This window comes from Tiliqua scincoides, chromosome 8, assembly GCF_035046505.1.
Source record: "Tiliqua scincoides isolate rTilSci1 chromosome 8, rTilSci1.hap2, whole genome shotgun sequence".
Taxonomy (NCBI): Eukaryota; Metazoa; Chordata; class Lepidosauria; order Squamata; family Scincidae; genus Tiliqua; species Tiliqua scincoides.
Window position 1 is genome coordinate 31,310,645 of NC_089828.1, and position 13,141 is coordinate 31,323,785.

The 13,141-nt window shown below is 44.4% G+C and overlaps 2 protein-coding genes across 3 annotated transcripts in view; one reads left to right on the plus strand and one right to left on the minus strand.

The window, feature by feature from the left end:
• CFD (complement factor D) lies at window positions 1-8,478 on the plus strand. The gene is made up of 5 exons (XM_066635103.1): window positions 1-146; window positions 737-893; window positions 2,295-2,439; window positions 4,443-4,700; window positions 7,718-8,478. The coding sequence occupies exons 1-5, from the start codon at window positions 86-88 to the stop codon at window positions 7,904-7,906; spliced, it is 810 nt and encodes a 269-aa protein (XP_066491200.1). The 5' UTR covers window positions 1-85; the 3' UTR covers window positions 7,907-8,478.
• Window positions 6,429-13,141, minus strand: part of MED16 (mediator complex subunit 16) — a 23,669-nt gene continuing 16,956 nt past the window's right edge. The window contains exon 16 of one of the 2 annotated variants that reach the window (XM_066635100.1): window positions 6,429-6,492. The gene's annotated coding sequence lies outside the window, so the exon portion shown is untranslated. Of the gene's footprint in view, window positions 6,493-8,444; window positions 9,018-13,141 lie in introns of those variants that run through there. The other variant, XM_066635101.1, reaches the window with a different exon arrangement.

The window sequence follows — 13,141 nt, forward strand, 5'->3', positions numbered from 1 at the left end:
TAGTGGACTCAGCTTCTTCAGAGCTTCACAACAGAGCCAGAAGTCACCTCTGGATTCTAGGAAGCTTCATTGTAACAGTGCAGTGATGATGGGTGGCTTTCCCTTCTGGTCTCTTATCATTTTCTTGGGAACCTTCTCAGCATGTGGTGAGTAGTTTCCAGCAGGATTGCTGCCCTGTTAAAACGAAGAGTACATATGATGCTGCCTTATACCTAATCAGAGCTTTGGTCCACCTAGCTGTCTACAATGACTGTGGTTCTCTGGGGTTTGAGGCTCCAGGGCCTGTCCCAGACCTATCTGTGAGGGAATAAACCTGAGCTCTTCTAAATGCTAGCATTTAGCGGCTTGCTGAGCCAGGTCCCTTCCCAACATTCATCAGAGTAGATAGCATCTCTCTCTCTCTCTCTCTCTCTCTCTCTCACACACACACACACACACGCACGCACGCACGCACGCACGCACACACTTTTTCCTGAAATAAAAATCAGAACAAGCCACTTTTAATTTTATGAAAACACAAAATGAGATACAGTGAATATATCAAGTAAATGGTAGAAAAGATTTATTGTGATAACAGTGAATCCATAGTATATTAGATGTATGTGGTCATGGCCATAATTCAAAGTTCTGACCAAATGTTTAGTTATTAACGTGTTAATATGCAAGATCAGGAGCTGACTCCAGGTTGTGTGAACAACACAGCATCAGATAAAGCTCTGGATTGTTATCCCCTTAGGGGCTGGTCCCAGAGGTCGTATTCTTGGGGGCCAGGAGTCTCCCCCGCACCGGAGACCTTACATGGCATCACTGCAGCTGAACGGGAAACATGTCTGTGGTGGATTCCTGATTGCAGATCAGTGGGTACTGAGCGCTGCTCATTGCTTGGAGGATGCGTAAGTATGGCTGCAATCCTAACCTCAGTTTCCTGGGAGTAAGTCCCATTGACCACAATAGGGCTTACTTCTGAGTAGACCTGGTTAGGACTGTGCCCTATGTTTATTTTTGCTCACTGGTGGTTGGCAGAGAAGTCAAGAGGTTTGACATCAGGTTGACGCCTGTAGGATTTGGGACTGAGGTGTATGTGTGTGTGTAGGGGGGAAGAGAAGATGATCTGTATCCTTCAATATTTCATTCATTCATTCATTCATTCATAAAGTGCTTTTCACTAAATAGTCTCATGGTGGCTAACAAAGAATATAAAAATATAAAAACTATTGACAGTGAAAGAGATTCAACAATTTACATTCATCCAAAAGATAAAAATACCATATTCCAGCAGCAGCAAATACAGGACAGCTCATCTTCGTAAGAGGAAGCAGGAAGGAAGCAGGCTTATCAACTCACTGGGGGAGGGGGGGAAGCATCTAGGCCTCCTTGTATGCTATTAGTAATAGCTTGGATCTGGTAGAATCAGCAGCTGGAACATTTCAATGTGTGGAGATGAAACATCACCTGATCATTGAGTTGCTGTAAAAGGCACAGATGCAGTAAAGAACTGGAAAGTTGGCAGTCTTAGAGAAGGAAGGAAAATGAGTACTGTAATGTTTTGTTGGACTGGTTAAATTCACACAGACACTCAGAGTACATATAAAAATCTGCAGGTGGTTAGAACCATTTTAGAAGTGACATTCCCTTCTTTGGGCAGGAAGAGCATTAGAAGAGGCACACTCTACACCAGGAGTCTCCAAACCCTGGCCCAGGGGCCAGATGCAGCCTGCAACAAGCCTCCATCCGGCCTGTGGCAAGCCTCTGGCCCACTCAGCCGAATGTGACCAGAGCTGTGCTCCAGTTGTGTTTGGAGGGTGTTCTGAGAGCCGGGGAAGGCCATGCGCCTCCTCTAAAAATGCCTTCTAAAGGTCTTAAAACATCACTTCCTGGTTTTCCTGAGAAACCAGAAGTTTTTGGGTTGTCTGAAGACATTTAGACTTTCTGAGGCTTTCTAATGTATTTAAATTTTATATTTAAAATTTATTTATTTTTCAGCCCTTGACACCATGCCAGATATTTTATGTGGCCCTCTGGCCTAAAAGTTTAGAGACCTGCTCTACTCTATGAGAAAAGATGACTCCATCTTAGAAGAAGCATTCCCTACTATACATGACACATTGGGGAAGCTTACATGAAAGTATAAACTTCTTTTTATGGGGCTGGAATAGGTCCAAACTGAAAAGAAACAGGAAATTTTTCAAGACATTTTCAGAAATCGTAGCTAGGTTTTGCTCTAGATTCTGAATCCGGACAGTAATCAGGGTTCAGAAATAAACAATGCAAATTTAATGTGGTCTCTTTCATAGGGGAAATGGAACATGGCAAGTCCTCTTGGGAGCACATTCTCTCTCCAGGACTGAACCCAGCAAACATCGTTATGAAGTCCAAGCACTTATTCCCCACCCTGGCAGCAGCAGCGAGACCAACAACGATGACCTGTTACTGGTCCAGGTGGGTATCCTCTTGGTAGTCATGCATTGTAATCCTATGCATGTTTACTTGGAAAAAAGCTCTGTAGAGTTCAGTGACGTTTACGCCCCTGTACACATGTCTGGGATTGCCGCTTTACAGCATAATTTTATGCATCTTCAACCGGGACAAAGCTTGTGACAACAAACTCTATGTTCCAATTATCAAAATATAGATTTCATTTACAAGTCAAAGTTAAATTGCATCCGGTCCAGCAGGACTTCCGCTGATAATCTCTTGTTTGTAATCTCCATAAACACTTCTGATTCAAACCACTGAGTTACATGGAATTTTACTCCCATGTACACTTGTGCAGGAAGGCAGCCTTAGCATATCAAGTTTAACTTTGCAGCCCAATTCTGAGCATGCTTACTCAAAAGCAAGTCTCAACAATTTCAGTACAAATTACTTTCAAGTAAGTTGACTTCAGATTGCAGACCAGATTAAGCAAAGTAAACCTAAACCCTTGGGGCCAGGGAGGGAGGAAGTTGCACTAAGAACATGAATAGAACCAGTCAGTTAATCATCTTCACTCTATTGCTAAGCTTGTGACAACAAACTCTGTGTTCCAGTTATTAAAATATAGATTTGATTTACAAGTCAAAGTTAAATTGCATCCGGTCTAGCAGGACTTCTGCTGATAATCTCTTGTTTGTAATTTGTTTATTCTCTCTTCTCCACATGGAAATTTCACATAAACACTTCTGATTCAAACCAAATGTTCTGGAGAAATTGTTTCTTTTTACTGTGGCTTCCTGCTCAGACGCTACTGAAATTCTCCTCCAAATTTCTCTCCAGATTTTGGATTATGGAATAGTTCCACAGTGACACGGTTGCATGGGGTATCTTTCACTGTTTCCATGTTTAGTTTCCAAATCATGTTCAGAAGATTACCGATGTGCCATTTGCCACAGCTCTCCACTCCATCAGTGTATTTGCTTTTTCCTGCTCTGCATGGCTTTCGTGCACATTGATGAACCACTACATAATAGCCATCCTGATGTCATTGTACATACCAGTGTATCAAGAATCTTTTGTGCAGTGTTTAAACAATGTGCAGGAGCACACGTGTGCATCAGGAAAACATTCTGCAAAGACCAATCTTGTCACAATTGAAGTTCAAACTTTTCGGCATGAGGGCTGCATCATGTATCTGAAACAGTGTCGAGGGCCAGAAAATAATAAATACACGGAGGACCAATGTGCTGAGAGTTTGACTGAATGCAGTAAGTGGGTGGGGGTGGAAGGAGGAGGGGAGCAGAGGGCAAAAAGGGGGGAATAGATTTTGAAAAGGCATCAAGCAACCTACTACACAAATCTCAATCTTTTGTCTCAGTTTCTGCTCTGCTTTAAGTTTAACATTATATTTACATTTATATTCCACGTCTCTTAGAATCCATAAATATCTCATTCAGCCACTCCAAGATGCTGAATGTAAGCAACGTAATGGAATAATTTATTTCCATTACATTGCATTACATTCTGCACCTCTAGTGGTTGAATGCGGTATATACCCAGAAGTGCATCTTTTGAGTTAGTTTTAGCCCTGAGGGTCTGGGGAACCTCAGAGTCTGATAAAATCCTCCCGAGGTCCAGATTTGGCCCCTGGGCCGGGGTTTGGACACTCCTGATATATATAATCCTTCCTTAGTCGTGCTCTGCCCGTACTCACCTTGTTGCCATCTCTCTCCCTGCTTCTTTCTGCTGTCTTTGGTCTTCCCTAATATTCCAGCTTTCATTCCATTGTTCCCCCAAGCTTCCTGACAACACACACAACTCTGAAAGATCTCCTATCAGTCAAATGCCCCTTTCAGTTAAATTTCTCTGCACATCAGTGTTCTACTGCTGACATGTTCTCCCTGAGCAGCAAGAATGTTTGTGACCATTCAGGATCTCAGCCTGGAGAAGTGGTTACAGGTATCTATTATGCCATAGATCTCATGCTTTGAATTATCTCTTTCCTCCTTGCCACTTCCCCAAACCAGCTTGGAGAGAGAGTGGTTCTCAACGAGAATGTGAAGATCTTGGCTTTCCAGAGAGAAGACAGGGATGTTCCAGTAGGGACTCGATGTGAGGTGGCTGGCTGGGGCATAATTAGCAACACTGGGAGGCTTCCAGATACACTGCAGTACGTGGAGTTGGGCGTCATCAGCCGGAGCGAGTGCAATGGGAGGACCCGCCATGATGGCATCATTACAGAGAAAATGATGTGTGCAGAGTCTAGGAAGAAGGATTCCTGCAAGGTACCGGGCCTTAAGCTAAACCCTTTTTTGGTGGGAACAGAGCAGAAAACTTTTTGTGGATCAGTTCTCCTGTTGGGTTTACACCTCTGTGTTTACATGTAGGGCTATAAGAATATAAAAGCACTTGACTGGATCAGACTAATGATCTATCTGGTCCAATATCCTGTTTCCAATAGTAACCAGGCAGATGCATCAACAGAAAACCCATCAGCAGGACATAGAGGTGGCAGACATTCCCCTGTTTGTTTATATGGCATCTGGTACTCAAAAGACAGATTGCCTTTGTACATGGAGGCTCCATTGATAGCTCTCATGAATGGTAGCCATCGGTAATCCTAACATAAGAAGAGCAAAAAATTGGTCTTCTGGGTCAGACCAAAAAATTCATCCAGTCCACCATACAAAAAGATTTTCTGGATGCAACTGTACACATCATCACATTGAGATGCCTTCTTCTGCAGTGTTTTATCCATGAGTAACACATGGGAGAAGAAGATGCTGATTAACTGAAAACTGGCAAACTGTGCCTACACCTGTTTTGGAAATTCTAGAAGTTCTCCTAGTTCAAAAAGAACTGAGGAGGAATAAAGCACAGCACAGAGTGAAACTGTGATGCCATAAAAGGAACATAATAGGAAGAAATCCCTTTATTCAGTCCTTGTTTTGAGGACAGCTGTGGTCTTGAGGATCTGGCAGCTTCTGCTAGCCATGTCTTTGTCCAGCCAGAGACAACAGTATGCATTTTAAAGAGTGCTGGAAGGTGTCTGAGAGCACCCTTCCTTCCCATGATGCACCAATATGTTTTTCTTTCTCCCATTGTCACTTCTGGTCAAACATGTGCTGCAGCTTTTGGAAGTAATATGGAAAACCTGCCTGACCTCTTTGAGCTGCAGTGCAAACAGAATGAGGGCACAATCTAACCATGTCTACTCAGAAGTAAGTCCCATTTTGTTCAATAGGGCTTACTCTCAGGAATGTGTGGTTAGGATTGCAGCCTGAGTGAAGTACCACTGAGAGAGATCTCATTCAGCCAGCTCTCTGAAAAAAGCTATCATCCGTTCCTGGCCTCCCTTGCTAGAAGCAGACATAGTGTCCTGACACCCAAGCCAGGCCTGGACAATGACCTGTCCCTGAAATCTTCTGACCCTGAAATCTTGTCCTTGGAAAGTGTTAAAAATGAAAAGTTGAATATCCCCAAAGCCACAGGAACAAAAGCAGCAAGGCAAGCAAAAGGAAGAGAGGAGCAGCTAGGAATCCATCAGTCTGGCAGTAGCTCAATTGATAGCCACAGTTACTGAGTAGCTCCTTGGAGGGAGGGAGGGAGGGAGAAGCAAGGATGAAGTCATGGCCCAGTGCAACTCATATAGACACTTACAACATTTTTCCATCTCAGTTTCTTCCTGCATTTGAAGTTTCCAATCACCTGATAACATCTCCAATGGCACGGACCTATGCCTTCCTTAGTTTCCGGACTTTGTCCAGGCTACTGCATCTCCTGTGCAATCTGAAGCAGATTTTTCTCTTTGCACGTTCCTGATGCTCAGCAGCACACAGGCACTTTGGTTACATCACAACACAAAACAAGGAATCTCGATTCCACCATGGGCCAGATCAGTGCTCGATTTAATCACCATGCAGAAAAGGAGTAGTAGTGCACCTGTGGGTTGGGTCAGTGCGCCCGTTAAACTGCAACTCACAAATGGAGTACCGATACGATCATGCAGTGGCATCATTATCATTTTGGGAGCCATGATGCAATACTCAGTGTGCATACGCAAAGTGCATCAGAAACCTACAAGGAAAAAAATGGAAGGAGAAAACTGACAGAATGTGTGTATATCAATTCCAACATCAATTTAAAAATCTCTCAATTAAGTCATTTCTGCCCAATTTTGCATACACTATACGTAACAGGGACCAAATGCCCACACCTGTGGGCCAGGCAAAAATGTATTAAACTGGAAGGTAAGTGCAGTAGAATGTGACAGGAGTGAATATGTGGAAAACAGAATGGACCACATCCACTGATCTCTCTGTGCTACTTGTATTCGGGCCTACAGTTTCAAGATAAGGATACAATCCTTGGCTGTCCTTGGACAGCCCCAAAAGAACAGAGCTGCACAGACTGGTAGCAATTCCAATGCGCTCTGAAAATGTATCTTTATTGAGGAAGAGTCGCTTTGCCTACATTATTTCACTTTTACTACTGTCCTGAAAAATTGGTCAGTATTGATCACAGTCCTGCCACACAGACAGTTTCATTAGCCCCATACAGCAGATGGAGAAGACTGAGGTTAAAGGAATCATGCCTTGCCTAAGTTCACTTCATGCCTTGCCTAAGGGCACAGTCTTAACCAACTTTTCAGCACTGACTTAGCCGCAATGCAGCCCCCAAGGTAAGGTAACAAACATGCCCTTAGCTTGAGGAGGCCCCCTTGACTACCTCTCCACTGCAAAATGCAGTGCACACCACATTGGCACAGTTATCTCAGTGCTGGAAAGTTGGTTAGGATTGCGCCCTAAGCTCAGTGGCACTTAAGCTCCCGAATAAGTATGTATAGGTTTGCACCCTTCATGAGTTCATAGAAGAGGTGATATTTGAAACAGGGACTTTCAGATTTTAAGTTAATTACACTAGGGGCCAAATCACACATTCTAAAAAATGTATAATGTGGCCTCTTTTTCATTTGTTCTAAAAAGCATGTGATAAGGAGGCTGAAATGGCATAAAATCATGGTGGGATTTTTTTTTTCCCTTGCAATTACTACCAGATCACTGGCTGTTCCTGAATGTTATTTTTATTGAAAAACCCTTCCTTTGGTTTTCCATGGAAGTTTTCAATAAAAATAGTGTGGGGGACATGATCAGGTGGGGCACCACAGTGGTAGCAGAGCACAAAAGCCTCCTTATCCTTCCACCAAGGTTTGTGCCATTTTGGCCTGCCTCTGGCACACTTTTAGAAGAGTTCCAATCTAAACGTTTATTCTCAATCCTTCCGAATTTGTTTTTTCCCCCAGGGGGATTCCGGAGGACCCTTCATCTGCAACGGGATTGCTGTGGGGGTTGTAGCCACTGGCTCCCGAATCTGTGGCAACTGGAAGAAGCCTGGAATTTATACTAGGATTCCGCCCTATGTTGAATGGATTAATGGAGTTCAGGCTGCAGCCAATCTCACAAATGGTGACTTGCCATCACCAACTGTTTAAGATGCAAAATGTGTTGAATATATTTCTCATTATTATAAACACCCATATAGAAAGGAACTGCTTTAGGCAAAATCATAATAGCAGAAAACAGGATGGGAGACTTGCTTGACTTTAGACAAACACATGTAGATGATCAAGAGAGGATGTTTTTGTAGCTATTTGACATTTGGCAGGTCAGACCCTTTAAAGGGTAGTATAATCCCCCCTCCCAATATCATCCTCATTCAATAGACAAAAAACTAAAGTTAGACTCACCTAAATCTCTCACTGAAATCAATGGTAAATAAAAAACAAATGGGAGCTATACAATGAATTAAATACTAGCAAGTGAATAACTAAACAAATGAGATTTTAACAACTTGATAAAGAAACTATTGAAGTTTTTAATAACAAAATGGAGCAATATTACTTTATTTCTCCCAGATACCCCTATTAGCAAGTTTCTCCCAGCCTGGTACCTTTGCTAAAAATGTTTGCTTCAGCATTTGGGGGGCGGAATATCTCCCCCTCCACCAACAAAACCACCACAAAAAACCATAACCAGCCTATAAATAAATGTCTTTTTTAATGTACATTACATAGTTGTGGTAAATTTTCAGGTGCAAAAGCTCTTCATGACACCTCCATAGCCATGCCCCCGCAACAGTCATGTCCTAGCAAGCTTAGTGACGCTATGATGTGCCGACTTTCTGGACAGCTGCTCTTCATCGGAGGAAATTGGACAGAGGTGCCCACCTCCCTCCCCACTGCTAGGGGCCCCCAGATGCTCCCTCCTCACAATTCTTTCTGGACATTGCTGGCTAGCTGGCAGTTAGATTCATCTCAGGAGGCAAAGAAGTACAGTACTTAATTATTTAGTTATTTAAAACATTTGTGTCTCACACTTCTCCTGCAAGGGAAGCCTTCCAGGTGGCTCACCACATTTATCTATGTGTAGATTTATACCCTGCCTTTTAATTCAAATGATCTCCATGGGGTTTACAAAACCAACTGGTAGTGGCAGCCGTACCTTCTCCTCCTTTCCTTCAAAGCACAGCTGGCTGGCTGGTTCCTCACAGGAGGCCAAATGTTTAGGGAAACTTTCTCTGGCTGCGTTCCTTTTTTTTTTAACCTAGAAAAAATGCAGACGTGATGTTTTCAGCATGCCACTAGCATGCTTCCAGCGTGGACATTTTAAAAATGAAAAAATGGCACCCCCTCATTGAAATCTATTGTATGGAGGTTGCCGTGTTGTTTCTGTACACTCCATCCACTATGGAGGCTGCCATGTTCCTGACAGCTTCCTCCATTCTTTTGATTGAAAAATAGGCAGAAGTGATGTAACATGGTGGCGGCCATCTTTTCTAGCTCCAAGTTTGCTTAGAGCAGTGTTTCTCAAACTGTGGGTCATGAGCCAATTTCAGGTGGGTCCCCATTCATTGCAGTATTTTATTTTTCATATATTAGACTTGATGCTACCATGGTATGTGACTGCATTGGGGGAAATGTGACAGACCTGTACTTTTAACAGGCTACTATGTATATGCTTTTAACAATGGCAGGATGGAACTCATTAGCTGCAAACCACAGAAAATATGCAAATCTTGATCGTATTTTCAAGATATGGGAGAGCCCAATTATCAAGCGCCCCCATGAAGATTCAGCAGCACTGCTGAGGTTCTCAGAGGGGAAGACAGAAAGAGGCCTCAGAAGGCAAGGGACACTACAAAGTAAGGGGCAGACCCAGTGGGGTGAGATACTGATAGAGTCCAATTATCCTGCGGGCCTCCCTTTTGTCCAGGGATTGCTTTTGCCGAGGCGCAACTTCACAGACCATCTCTCAGTTGCTGAGCTGCAAAACGCCTTGGGAGAAGCAGCTATGCTTGAAAGTGCAGCCTGCGTGATAATTGGGTGCTCCCAGCACTTTGGTAGCATCACCCCTCTAGGTCTGTCCCTTAACTTGTGGTGCCTTCTGAGGCCTCCTTCCATCTCTCCCTCCCAGAGCCTTGGCAGAAGTGGTATGCTGAAAGGCAGTGCTGGGAGAACCCAATTATCCCGGGGTGGGGGAATAAAGAGCTTTTGGGGACCACATCCAGCCTGCAGGCCTTATGTTTGATACCCCTAGCCTAGAGCAGGGGTGCCCAAACCCCGGCCCTGGGGCCACTTGCAGCCCTCGAGGCCTCTCAATGCAGCCCTCAGGGAGCACCCAGTCTCCAATGAGCCTCTGGCCCTCCGGAAATTTGTTGGAGCCCACACTGGCCTGACGCAACTGCTCTCAGCATGAGAGCAACTGTTTGACGTCTTGCATGAGTTGCGGGATGAGGGCTCCCTCCACTGCTTGCTGTTTTACATCTGTGATGTGGCAGTGAAGGAAAGGCCAGCCTTGCTTTGTACAAGGCCTTTTATAGGCCTTGATCTTTTGCAAGACCTTCATTCATCCATATAGGTTCATCTTTAATATATTCATTTATGTAAATTTATTCAATTTTTAAATGTAAATTAATTCTTTCCCCCCCCCCGGCCCCCAATGCAGTGTCAGAGAGATGATGTGGCCCTCCTGCCAAAAACTTTGGGCACCCCTGGCCTAGAGTGATGTAACTAAAGTCCAGATCTCAGCATGTGCCTAGCAGTGGCAGGGTTGTGTCTAGAGGGGAGCAACTGAGCAATTAAAATTTGCCAAAGATTGAAATCCTGCCCTAGTTGCAGCAAGTCATCCCGTTAGCTGTGGGGTGCAATTTGGGCCATTTTATTTCCCAAAGAAACAAATGAAAGTGCCCTACTGGAGAGCTTCCGTTTTCATGCACTTCCTGTGAATGTAAAGAAATTTGGACTTTACTCTTTTATACATATCTGGTATTTTCTTATGCCTCTGGCTGGAAGCCATGTGCAGCACAAGAGGAAGCTGCTGTGCTCGCCTTGTCACCTGATTGAGGGTGAAAGATTCATTCTAGGAGGAACAGTGGAGGCATGTAAATTGACAGATGGGAGGGCACCCCCTGCCAATCTGCTACCTGAGGCGACTTTCTCAGTCGGCCTCACAGATTTGCTGACCCTGGCTGGCAAGGATCTGGGTCCCTTTTGCAATCAAGTGTATCAGCAGACAGGAAAAATTGTATGCAGGGAACAGGTTCTTAAAAAAATGCAAAATATATACCTAGGACTACATCTGAGCAACAATGAGACATGCAGTCATTTTAGTTGCCATTAGAGACATGGCCTAAAGATTGAATGGAAAAGGTGGGTTTCTGAACAGATTCAGTGAAAGACAACGGGTCACTCCACAAATGTTGTAGGAAAACATATGGCTCAGCACAGAAGAAAGGTGAACATCCCTGTCTGATCCTGTGGGGCAGCAGTTTTCAACTAGTGTACCATAAGGCAGCCTCAGGTGTGCCAGAGGTGGGGCCTCAGGTGGGGCCAGAGGATGTAGGCAGCAGGTAGCAGCTGCAGAAGCAGCTGCTTTGACCCTCATGCTTTAGATCCTCATTTACCTGGAAGTAAGCCCTGTTGACTATTATGGGGCTTACTTTTGAGTAGGCACACCTAGGATTGGGTATCCTCCATTGTCTGCCCTGTGTGCTGATTGGGCATGGAGAGGAGCCTGGAGGAGGTCTGGGCGGAGTGAGAAGAGGGAGCCGGGGCAGGCAAGCAAGTAGGAAGCCTAAGAATGGGCTGGCTGAGGGTCCTAAGTTCCTTTTCCTTGCCACAATTGCCTGCAGCTCTCCAAAGAACCTCCCTGCCTTGCCGTTTCGAGGAGGGGAGTTGGGCCACAATCCTAACCACACTTCCCTGGGAGTAAGCCCCATTGACTATAATGGGACTTACTTCTGAGTAGACATGCCTGGGCTGGGCTCTCAGGATCCTCTCCTAGCCCCACTTTCCTGGGAGTAAGCCCCATTGACTATAATGGGACTTACTTCTAAGTAGACATGCCTGAGCTGGGCTGGGCTCTCAGGATCCTCTCCTAGCCCCACTTTCCTGGGAGTAAGCCCCATTGACTATAATGGGACTTACTTCTGAGTAGACATGCCTAGGATTGGGCTTTTGGTCACACTTTTTTCTGAAATACAGGAGCAGGCAATTGGGGGGGAGAATGTGAGGCAAGTGATTCTGGACCTTTGGAAGGTGCAGAGGCGTGAGGGGAGGGATAGTAGGAGAGGTGCTAACTGCAATTATGAGATGGGGGAATGTGCCTCTGAGAGTGGGTGGGGTGGGGGAGAGGAGAGAGAAGTGCCTGCTCCTGTATTTGAGAAAAAAAGAGCGCAACCAAAAGCCCAAGCCTAGGTATGTCTGCTCAGAAGTAAGTCCCACAGGCACATTAACCCCCAATGTCCCTCCCTAGTCTTTGGCTGCAATCCTAACCACACTTTCCTGAGAGTAAGCTCCATTGAACAAAAGAGGACTTACTTCTGAGTAGTCCTGGTTAGGACTGTGCCCTTTGTCATGTGATGATTTAATTGTATTAATTAAAAATTAACTGTATTGTAGTAATTTAAGTAAAAAACTATGAGTGTGTCTTGACAACTTTAGTGCCTTGACAGTGTGCCGTGAGCTGAAAATGGTTGAAAATGGCTGCTGTAGGGTCTGAGATGCAACTTTCTAGTTTTTCACCTGTTGCCCAATTACATTTTGGGCTCAAAGCACTGTCGTGGACACAATCAGGAAAAATGTGAAAGCACATTCTCATTCTGCAGTTGTCTAAGAGCAGCCCAAATGAAATTTCTTTTCAAAACAGGATATTATTGAAGCTTCTTGAAAACTTGAGCCTGGAGGAGCAATTAAGAGCACTGGCAGCAAAGCAACAATTAGACTTATGAGGGTCCTACATGCAAATGAAGAGGGGAGAATATCTAGGGGAAAATGAGTGGAGCAGATGTTAGACGAGAGATGGAATTAATTGCATATGGTTAGGTGACTAAAGCATGCGGCAGACTGTGTACAAAAACAGATCAGTCCTTTGTAAAGAACCCAAACAACCAGAGGAAAAAAATGTCCCCTTCAAACATATTGAAGGAATAGCTCCTGCTAAGGTGGAGGTGAGAGAAATGTGTTGCTGGATCTTGTAGAGAGTTTCTCCATCTGATCTAGCATCCTTCTTTGAAGTTTGACCAGCCAGATGCTTCAGGAAGCTCAGAAGCAGGGCATGAAGGGAATAGCCCTCTCTTATCATTTGCCCCCTGCAGGACCTACTATTTCATCCCTTCAAAAGAGATACAGGTTAAACAAGGAGAAAAGTGGGGCAGAAGACAGAAGCAA

Bases quoted from the DNA above. Each gene is read 5' to 3' on its own strand.
- CFD (XM_066635103.1), top strand. From the start codon at position 86: ATGATGGGTGGCTTTCCCTTCTGGTCTCTTATCATTTTCTTGGGAACC. The intron at 2,440-4,442 runs GTGGGTATCCTC...TCCCCAAACCAG, and splicing joins ATGACCTGTTACTGGTCCAG to CTTGGAGAGAGAGTGGTTCT. The intron at 4,701-7,717 runs GTACCGGGCCTT...TTTTTCCCCCAG, and splicing joins GGAAGAAGGATTCCTGCAAG to GGGGATTCCGGAGGACCCTT.